Below are 11,433 nucleotides of genomic sequence, written 5' to 3'. Positions count from 1 at the left end.
TACATATATATATATATATATATATATATATATATATATGCATATAATAACATATAATGAAAAGCATTTTATAATAATAACAATATTGTTTGAAGATTAATTTACATTCAGTGGGGTCCTAAATTCTGAGTCCGCATTGAAAGTGTTGCAAATGTAATATTTCATAGTATTATTATTATTATTTTTTATGTTATATATATTTAAATTCGTTTTTTTTTGTATATATATTTTTTAATTATTTATTTAAAATGTTAAAAAAAGTTTTTAAATAAGATCTTGAATTTTTCAGTGTCATTCCAGACTTTTGAACCTCACTGTATGTCCATTTTCTTTCATGTTTTTCTGAGCCCATGAGCCTATCTGTGTGTCCCGTCCTCTGCTCGTCCTCCTCCTGCTCTGGCCTCGCGTTATAATTATATAAATATTGTAAAGCGTTGTTTTAGAAAGTATTTCATGATGTCTCAAAATCAAACAGTTCCTGGCATCTGGAAACACAGCAGCAAATAAAAGACATGAATAACAAATGACACAAATAGGTCCCTAGGCGTGTGTATTACTCAAAGCACAGACTAACTGCTGACAAAAACCTTCACTGAATTTGATTTCAGTTCTTTCTTTTTTTTCATTGCACTTTGAATGTTCCCTAAAAAGACCCAGAGGAGTTATGCATTCATTCAAAGTGTAGAAATGTTTTCACTTTTGAATATCTTTTCAGCTTACTGCTTTCTATTGCTGCTGACTCCGCATTGTGAGTGAGTGGGTGTGTGTTTATGTGTGCGTCTGTTTGGGCGTGTGTGTGTGTGTGTGTGTGTGTGTGTGTGTTACTGTATACAGCCACATATCATGAGCCGGAGATGTCAGATGTAAGTTGTCACGTCGCAGACTCGGAGCCCAATTACAGGGAGGATTAGGACGGGGCTCAGTGACCCTCGCAGGAATTCGCAGGGATGCTCTGTGTTCGCAGTCAAACTCTGGGTTTTAAACCTCACAATTTGACTAAATCTCTCAAACGACTGTTTCTTGTAACTGTAGTTTTATATTTCTCTATAACTCTGCATCTTTTTATATTTCTCACAATCCCAATCTCACAGTGTGACTGTATAACAACTTTGTTGTTCGCAATTTTGAAGACTTCTTGCATTAGGGATTTTATGCCTCACATTTTGACCTTATCTCACAGTGTGACCTTAAATCTTGCGAAGTGACTTTCTTTTAATTGCAACTTTATTTCTCACCATTGAGATCCATTACGACGTTGTTCCTTGTAATTGTGACTTTATATTTTGCTCTAAATCTATACATTAGCTTTTTATTTTCGCTATTGTGAAAAATTCTCACAATGGAGATTTTATACCATACAATTTTATTTTATATCACACAATTGTAAGTTTATTTTTGTAATTGTCAAGAATTCTCGCAGTAGTGATTTTATATATTTATTTATCATATCACATCATATATTTATCATGTAATTATGACTTTAAACCTCACAGTCTGACATTAAATCTTGCAAAGTGACTTTTCTCTTGTAATTGCAACTTTATATCTCAAAATCTGTCTTGCAATTAAGACTATGTTTCTTGTAGTTGTGACTGTATATTTCGCTAAAACTCTACATTGTATCTTTTTAACTGAAACTTTCTTTTAATTGTGGCTTTCTCACAATTGTCATCATTTCTCACAATTACAATCTTGCAGTGATTTTTTCTTGACTTTATATCTCTCTATAACTCTCTATATCAACTATATTTGTATTTTTCAGTTCTATAACTCTGTAGCTCACAATGTGAGTATTAATCTCACAATTGCAACTTTTTGTTTTGCAGTTATGAATAATTCTCACAATAGTGATTTTATACCTTACAGTTTCACTTTATAGCACATGAAGCAACTTTATAATTTGCAAATCAACTTTCTTCTAATTGCAACTTTATTTTCGCTATTGTCAAGAATTATTGCAATAATGATTTTATACCATACAATTATGACTTTAAACCTCACAATGTGACATTTCTTTTGTAACTGCTACTTTATATCTCAAAATGTGACTTTATGTCTCATAATTACAACTTTGTTTCTTGTAATTGTGACGTTATATCTTCCTATATTTCTATATCTCAACTCTATTTCTCACAATTCCAACTAGATATGTGACTTTATTTATCACAAAGGTGAAGATTTCTCACCATAGAACAGTACAATTATTACTTTAAACCTCACAATGTGCCTTTAAATCTCACAAAGTGACTTTTTTCTTGTAATTGCAACCTTGTTTTAAAATCTGAGATTATGTCTTGCAATTACGACTGTTTCTTATATAGCTCTCTGTATCTCAACTCTATTTATATTTCTCACAATTCTAACTCTATATCTCACAATGTGACTTTATATGTAGCAACTGTGATTGCAACAGTTACGACTTTGCTTCTGTTAATAGTGACTTTATATTTCTCACACTGTAACTTCTCAGTTGCAATTGCACAGAATTCTTGCAGTAGTGATTTTATACCTTACAATGTGACTTTAAATCTTGCAAATTTACTTTTTTTCTTGTAATTGCAACTTGCAATTTGTTTGTTTGTTTTTTTCCAGAGCAGACACATTTGACATTACTAGGCTCCGTTTCTCATAAAAAAGCAAGCAAAAGTCTCCATTAGTTGTCATTTGTGACTGTGAGAAACTCCTGAGATCTCATTCAGTGCGTGATGTAGGCGTCTGTCAGATTAGCAGCAGATGAAGGCTTTACTCAGTAAATAAGGAGAAAGAATGGGCACTGCCACGAAAGCCCCGGGGCTCTGCATCTATTTTTAATTCCATATTTGTACACTTTTGATTAAATTGATTAAATTGATTTGTAAGACCTACTCAAACCACACAATGATCCTGGATGTTCGTACAGCTAATTGTACAAAAAACCCGTCCAAGAGCAGCGCTTCAGTGCCAGCACTTGTTTAATGCGGGCCGGAGACGCGGTGAAGGCCTGACCGGTGTTTTGACGGCCTGTGGGAGCCGGAGGAAGGGCTGCTTGTTTTCTGAGTGGAGAATCCAACACTGCAGATAAGATAATGACTGACTGGCAACACATTACCACGCTTAACAGATCACATGGCAATCTAAGCATTAAAGTCTCCCACACTTCAAATAAAGATCATATTGCTACTAATTACAACCACATGTTAATTTGAGTTTGTGCATGTGTGTGTGTGTGTGTGTGTGTGTGTGTGTGTATGTGTGTGTGTGTGTGTGTGTGTGTGTGTGTGTGTGTGTGTGTGCAACTGTGCATGTGTGTGTGTGTGTGTGTGTGTGTGTGTGTGAACTGAAGGAGGTGGGACTCAGTCGAGCCTCCTCTGCTATAAGATCCTCCCAGCAGCGCTGCATATCAGTTTGTCTCTCATGGAGCAGAGAATCAGTCTGCATGGGACCAAAGCGCTTGAGCGCGTGAATGCGTGTGGATAGTGTGTTCTACGAGAGGCTGAAGCGACGCGGTTGATGCGTTTGACACTGGAACACAATGACTCTACTGGGATCTGAACATTCCATTCTGATTCGCAGCAAGTTTAAATCAGGTGAGATCTTTGCTTCGCCTCCAACAGAAACTCGTTCGAAAGCATTGATTATTTACCGATGCATGATGAGTTCTTACAATTCAGTGTGCACGTGTGTCACAAACACTTTACTCTGGAATATAAAGCAATTTTTTGCTTTTTACCTGTTGGTCGCTGCATATGCTTTTAGCCAACCTTTTCAAGTGCTTTGATACAGGGGTCAAAGGTCATCAGGTGTCAATTTACCTGTGCAAAAAAATTACTTTATTCAGTATTTTCATCTTGTTTTCCAGTACGATTATTTGAACTGTCTTAGTTACATTTACTTGAGAAAGAAAATGATGTTAAGATATTAACAAATGTATCAAAATTAAATGAGTTTATGCTTAAAATAAGAAAAACAAAACATGTCAATGGGGTCAGAAAAAAATAGTATAGTTTTCCTTTGAATTAGGTGTATTTTTTGACTCCATTTGCAGATATTTCTTTCTTGTTTTAGGCATAAACTCACCTAATTTTGAAAAATTTTCCAGCCATTTTTGCTTCTTGAGTAAATGTATCTTGTTTAAATAATGTTTAGATGTTTGTACTGGAAAACAAGACAGAAATACTGAGGAAGAAAATCATTCGGTCGAAGCATAAACTCCTGCATCTGGCTTTTAATAACTTCACACTTGTTCTGTTTTCCACTCTTTCTGTTTCTTTCGAACTCTTTCTCTCTGTCTCGGTTCGTCTGTGTTCATCTCATGGAGCTGTTCAGTGTATCATAGACATGTACTGTGAACAATGCTGCCACCTTTCTGATGAAAGCGTTACTGAATAACCACAATGTCTCTGAAGATCTTCTTTGCATCTGCAATAAAGCTCATTCTGATTCTGATTCTGATTCTGATTGTTAGCAGCACACATGCGGCACAGATGTGAGGTTTTAGCTGTGTGTGTGTGTGTGTGTGTGTGTCTAAACAAAAGCAGATGTATGCAGATAGCTGATGCATGATCTCAGCGCTACGAGCGCGCGGCCATCAGTCAATCCGCCTGCTTTTGTGTCGACGGCACAATTATGCAGCTGGTTGATTGATTGCGATTATAAATGGAAGGACGAATGGACGATCAGATGAACACTGACAAGTACAAGAACTGTTGCATGTCCACACGGTTCGGGAGTCTATTCCAACAATAACTCACGAGCATGAATGCTATTTTTCTGTGACTGTGAGTGTGTGATATTGCTGTTATACAGTTCAATAAACATCACTTAGTAACTTAAATTTTTTAGACACAATATTGGCATTTACTTTGTTTAGTTTTCCTCTGCCAATGAAAATAGTTTCAAATGAGCCGAAAACCCAAACACGTTTCCTATCAACACACGCAGTCGTTAAATGAAGCGCTTGAGTGAGCGATTCAATGATTTGCTCATAAAGACAGTTACTTGTTTTGTTTCTGACTTAATCAGTGTTTTGATCAAATCGCTTGAGTGAGTGATTCAATGACTCACACAATTTCTGGCAACATTGTCGGCTTGACTGCACAGACGCTATCAGAAGAGAACTGAACTGAGCTGGATGATGACGTCACTGAATCAACAATTAACTGACTTTAACTGATAAACTGACTGTTTTCTATCGTCCTCTTGCATTATCAGCACACGTTTTTCGTGTTTGACACTGTAAAGCTGCTTTGACACAATCTGTATTGTATAAAGCGCTATATAAATAAAGGTGACTTGACTTGACTTGACTCATAAAGACAGTTACATGTTTTGTTTCTGAATGAATCAGTGTTTTGTTCAAATCACGAATGATTCAATGACTTACTCATAAAGATGATTAGTTGTTTCTGAATTAATCAGTGCTTTAGAAGAATCGCTTGAGTGAATGATTCAAATGACTCGCTCATAAAGACAGTTACTTGTTTCTGAATGAATCAGTGTTTTGTTCAAATCACTTGAGTGAATGATTCAATGACTTACTCATAAAGATGATTAGTTGTTTCTGAGTTAATCAGTGCTTTAGAAGAATCACTAGAGTGAATGATTCAATGACTCGCTCATAAAGACAGTTACTTGTTTCTGAATGAATCAGTGCTTTAGAAGAATTGTTTAAGTGAATGATTCAATGACTCACTCATAAAGAGAGTTACATGTTTTGTTCCTGAATGAATCAGTGTTTTGAACAAATTTCTTGAGTGAATAGTGAATCATTCAAAATACTCTTTTATAAAGACAATTTCTTGTTTCATTCCTGAATTATCGATAATTGATGTGTTGAACAAATGGCTTGAGGGAATGATTCAATGACTCACCAACTACTGGTTTCGCTCCTGAATGAATCAATGTTTTGAACAGAAAGAGTGACTGAAACATCCTCAACACTAACACTTCTAACAACGTCTGTTTGGAACAGGCAAACTAAATGTCTGGATCAGAACTAACTGAATTAAAGGGGTCATATGACGTTGCTAAAAAAACATTATTTTGTGTATTTGGTGTAATGCAATGTGTTTACGTGGTTTAAGTTTCAAAAAACACATTATTTTCCACATACTGTACATTATTGATGCTCCTCTATGCCCCGCCTTTCTGAAACGCGTCGATTTTACAAAGCTCATCGGTCTGAAAAGCGTTGAGTGCTCTGATTGGCCGGCTATCTAGTGCGTTGTGATTGGCTGAATTCCTCAAGTGTGTGACGGAAATGTTACGCCCCTCACCAGGTTCAGGAAACTCTCCTCCGTAAAATGTGCTGCACACACTTGAATATTTGGGTTGTACTGTTCTGGAACAGTGTTGTGAATAAAACTTAAACACACAGCGCGGCGGCAACAATACTACAGCGATAATAAAAGTTAGTTACACCTTCTTTCTTTGCGTGAACATTTGGGCGGTGTTATGCAAATCTTCCCACACGGTGATGTAGATATGTGGGGCGTGTTTGAACGAGGCGTTTTAGGAAGGCGTGGCTGAGCGTTCACTTTTATAAAGAATATCTCTTTGGGTTTGAGATTTTCATCTTTGCGACTTTACGGATCTTCTGTTTGCACAAACAGCTTTTAACACTCAAAGACAAAGGAAAACATGAAATTGCATCATATGACGCATTTAAATTGTTGTTTTTAAAGAAGCAAAACCTTTTTTCATTTATTCTCCTCAGTTTTACTTACAGTAGATTATGCACAGACGTTCATACACGGACACTCGTGCAGTGACGGCGTAGATTGCCGGGATGAGAGACACACCACCCAAAACAAAGACAAAATGAAGCAACAGACCCACACATATTTCTTAAAACAGGATGTATGTCTATGATAAACACAGCTCCTGGCTTTAAACAAATCCTCCTTCAGTGTGTGGTCCTCCTGAAGTCTGAGAGGAGGGAGGCGCTCATAAACGTAAGAGGTGACCCGTTAATGTGTGTGTGTGTGTGTGTGTGAGTGAGAGAGAGAGAGTGTGTGTGTGTGTGTGTGTGTGTGTGCAGCATCTGCCCGTCCATACAGGATGATGTGTTCCTTCTCCGGATGCAGATTTCTCTCTGATTTGTGCAGCTTCACTCATGATGGGTCATTATCTGTTTCCTCCTCCACCCACAGTCCTGCAGCTGAGACTCCAGCAGAGGAGGACACGAGAGCAGCTCGCTGAGCAGGGCATCATGCCTCGTGAGTAGAACCTCCACTCCTCTGACTACATCACACTGCATTATGGGTATCTGAACCGCTTTGACAGCGCGAGCCTCACGTGAGCTGAAGATCAGCACTACAGTCACACATGCAACACTTGTTAACATGTACATAGAAGAGCCCGGTTCACACAGCTGCATCTGACACCACACACACACACACACACACACACACACACACACGCACATACACACACGCACACACACACACACACACACACACACACACACACACTCACACACACACAGACACACAGACACACAGACACGCACATACACACACGCACACACACACACACACACTCTCTCACACACACACTCAAAATATAGGAACTAATTTAATTTAATCACGGAAAAGCGGCTTTCAAGACATTGCATGTATAAATTGCATTTTGGATGTATTTTTGATAAAGGACCACTGAGTCATATAGTCAAAGCAGAGTAAGATAATTCAGCTAAACAGACGGAGATGTTAAAGAAAACAGCTGCTAAAACACACAACAGTGTATCTGAGACTTTGCTTTAGGTTTCATAAATATACAATATGTCTGATCAGATTGAGTCAGGACTGTGATTAGATGTTGCTGAGAGAAGAATCAGTCTGTGGATTTCAGCTGGAGATAAACCACACAGATCTGTGTCTGAGCTCCTAAAAAAGACTTTCAATGGCTCTTTATCTTTCTATGGCAGACAACAGGTCGGCAAGCTCAGATAAACAGGTTTTTTTAAGCATTTAAATAGATACTGGTGTAAATACATATGGGAAAGCATAGCTGTGCTACAGCAGGAAAAGTGTCTAGAAAACGCGTGTCATGTTTTCTCCTCGTGACTTTGTGACAGTCGTTGTAGTGTGTGTTTTATGAATGTATGGCGGTATCTCGTGACGAGCCCCTCCAGCTCTAGCACACGATATCTCTCATCAATCATAATGCACCTTACATTGCAAAGGCTGGAATTATGCGATTGGTTGCATTCTTCAGTGAGGAGATATTTCAGTGTTCGTGGTGGTTTTGCACATGTGCGGTGTCTATCGTCTGATTCAGGACTATAATCCAGCTTCAGCAGAGAAACACAGGCCGGATCAGACGCTGGCAGAGATGATTTTTGTAAGATTCATTGACAGATAAACCATCACATTTACTCCGTTTCTCGTTTGTGTTTCCAGCCTTGAAGAGTCCGGCTGCGTTCCACGAACAGAGGAAAAGTCTCGAGCGATCCAAGGTTAGAAGAAAGAACAAACAACCACAACACAAAGAAGATCTTGCTCAAATCAAGTCACCTTTATTTCTACAGCACTTTATAAAACACAGATTGTTTGAAAGCTGCTTCACAGCGATAAACAGCACAATACCAGAATCACTGATGCAAAGTGCATCAAACATGAGACCAGTTCAGTTTCATCTGTAAAGCAACTCTATAGAGTCATGATTCAGTGTTGACTCTATTCAGTTCAATAAGTGTCAGTGTTGCAAAGTATTTCTTTTGCTGTTTAAATTCATTAAATTAAATAAAAAACCTAAAATAATTTTAAATGCAACATAATAATGCATAGTTAGAAAAACTGCTGAAGATTGTTATTAAATTATTCATTTTGATTATTTATTTATTTTTAAGGTTAGTTGACCATTTTGAACTTCAGTTCAGCTATAAAAGCAGCTCTACAGAAGTACTGTGAAAGTGTCTAAAAATCAACTCATTTTATTTAGTGTTTTATAATATTTGATGTTGCAGACTGGAGATTATTTAAAGCACAAAATCAGAAGTCGACCAGAGAAATCTGAGCTTGTCAACATGCGTATTCTACCAGGTAAGAGCTTTAATAAATAAACAAAATATCAAGTCTTAATTAAGACAAAATTAATTGGGTTTTTGCCTAAAAAATAAAAATAAAAATCTGCCAGTGGGGTTGGAAAAATAAACTTAATTCAAAGAAAAAACAAGATTATTTTTAAGCAAAAACTCACTTCATTTTGATACATTTGCCATAAAACAAGACCTAATACGTGAGCCTGGAGCACAAAAGCAGTGTTAAGTCGCTGGGGTATATTTGTAGCAATAGCCAACAATACATTGTATGGGTCAAAATTATACATTTTTCTTTTATGCCAAAAATCATTAGGATATTAAATAAAGATCATGTTCCATGAAGATATTTTGTAAATTTCCTACCGTAAATATATCAAAACTTAATTTTTGATTAGTAATATGCATTGCTAAGAACTTCATCTGAACAACTTTAAAGATGATTTTCTCAATATTTAGATTTTTTTGCTCCCTCAGATTCCAGATTTTCAAATAGTTGTATCTCAGCCAAATATTGTCCTATCCTAACAAACCCTACATCAATGGAAAGATTATTTATTCAGTTTTCAGATAATGTATACATCTCAATTTCAAAAAATTGACCCTTATGACTGGTTTTGTGCTCCGGGGTCACTAATATCTTAAGACATTAAATGTATCTTGATGTAAGAATGTTTAGGTATTTGTATGTATTGTTATTTTGTGCAGTGTAGTTGCTTCACTAACTCCTGAGTTCATATCATGACTTTTCTTTCTGCATCTTCTTCTTTGCACGAGTGAATTCCTCTCTAGTGATGTTGAGCGAGATTCCTCCCAGCCTTTGGCTCATCAAACATAGTTTGATTAGTAGGCCGTGGGCTCGCGCTGTGTTTACTATGTGGTCCGACCGCAGTATGCTGTGCGCTCAGATCATAGACAGTAAACATGTCCGTGCTCTCCTGAGGCGGCTGGATGTGTTGCATAAGCGGCGTGAGGCTGGGGGCGATGGTTTATATTACCTCTGCTGGAAGAGCAGCGTGTTTTATTGAGACAAACAGCAGCTGTATTTAGATCCAGCCTTTTCGCTGGAGATCAAATGAATGTCCCCCTCATTCTGTGTTATGACTCTGCGTGATTTATGCAGCTCCATCCAACCACCTACAAAAGAGTTTGAGCAGACAGAGCTGCCACGACCCTTCCCAGAATGCTTTGCACGAGGACTGCTAGACTTCTGTCATTTCAAATTAACATATATATACGTTAAAGAAACGCTGTCTGCTGCGTTATCAGAGCGACTCTGAATACGGACTCTTCTCAAATGTGCATGAGATGCGTCGTCTGGCTGTTAGTGCACATGAAGCCACTTTCCATTAGAGTGTTTTAAAATTGCTTACACACTAAAGTTGCACTTGAGGCTCACTCGGTGAAACCATTCTCTCATGTACCGAATCCTCACACCAAGTCTGCAAAACTGCAAGCACATGATCTGCTTTACTCGGTTTGCAATTGAAAAACAAGCTTTTTGCGAAATGCTAAACAGTTCTCTGCATTAGACACGTCATTCAGAACGATCAGCTCTTGTGTTTCATTTGGGGAGCGTTTTACTTACAGCCAGTGATCATGAGTGAAAACACTGAGACATCATTTGTTCACTTAGAAATCCAAACTCAATGTTTTGAGGAAGAACCCCCCCCCCTTTTTTAATAGCATAAATAAATCTAATTTGATCTCTTAGAAATCAAAGCTCAGTGTGTGGAGAAAAGTGTTTGGCATCTTGTGTGCATGTTTTGTGGTTTTGTGTGAAGAGTTAAGAGAAAAGTAGAATTTCAGTTTCAGGAATTGTAAGCAACTGTAAGCAAAAAAACTATAAAAAATAAAGAAGGTAAATAAAGAAATGGAAGAATGGCATAGCACAGACAGGGCATTATCTTTACAAACACAGTCTCAGATGATCTAAGATAGAGTAAGTGGACAGTCAGGAGCTCACTGGACCTCATCATAAAAGCACAGCTGTCCAACATCAACACCAGAAGGAACTCACACATTAGAGAGAGAGAGAGAGCGTGTGTGTGTGTGTGTGTGTGAGAGAGAGAGAGAGAGAGAGAGAGTCTGTGTGAGAGTGTGTGTGTGCACGTTTTTGTGACAAATGAGGACATCAGTTTGTAAAATGACATAGGTATTACAAGGAGAAGGTGACTTTTCAGGACATTACCCCATGTCCCCACTTTTCAAAACGCATATAAATCACACAGAATGGAGTGTATTGAAAATCTGAAATAGCACAATTTCCTGTGAGGGGTAGGTTTAGGGATAGGGTTGGTGTAGGACAATAGAATATACGGTCTGTACAGTATAAAAACCATAACGCCTATGGGATGTCCCCACTTTTCACAAAAACAAACCTGAGTGTGTGTGTGTGTGTGTGTGTGTGTGCG

General features: G+C 37.7%; 1 protein-coding gene across 3 annotated transcripts in view; it reads left to right on the top strand.

Moving 5' to 3' along the window:
* The first annotated feature begins 3,420 nt into the window (after positions 1 to 3,420).
* LOC107706558 (myocardin-like) overlaps positions 3,421 to 11,433 on the top strand; it is a 25,176-nt gene continuing 17,163 nt past the window's right edge. For all 3 annotated transcript variants that reach the window (XM_016510309.1, XM_016510310.1, XM_016510308.1), the window contains exons 1-4: positions 3,421 to 3,566; positions 7,131 to 7,196; positions 8,382 to 8,437; positions 8,948 to 9,023. In XM_016510309.1, coding sequence (XP_016365795.1) covers positions 3,512 to 3,566; positions 7,131 to 7,196; positions 8,382 to 8,437; positions 8,948 to 9,023 — 253 coding nt within the window. In that variant the 5' untranslated portion in view covers positions 3,421 to 3,511. The remainder of the gene's footprint in view (positions 3,567 to 7,130; positions 7,197 to 8,381; positions 8,438 to 8,947; positions 9,024 to 11,433) is intronic.

The sequence above is a fragment of the Sinocyclocheilus rhinocerous genome, unplaced genomic scaffold (genome assembly GCF_001515625.1).
Source record: "Sinocyclocheilus rhinocerous isolate Xijiao unplaced genomic scaffold, SAMN03320098_v1.1 scaffold3552, whole genome shotgun sequence".
Classification (NCBI taxonomy): domain Eukaryota; kingdom Metazoa; phylum Chordata; class Actinopteri; order Cypriniformes; family Cyprinidae; genus Sinocyclocheilus; species Sinocyclocheilus rhinocerous.
The sequence above is the reverse complement of the archived record's forward strand: the minus strand, read 5'-3'. Positions and strand labels throughout refer to the sequence as shown.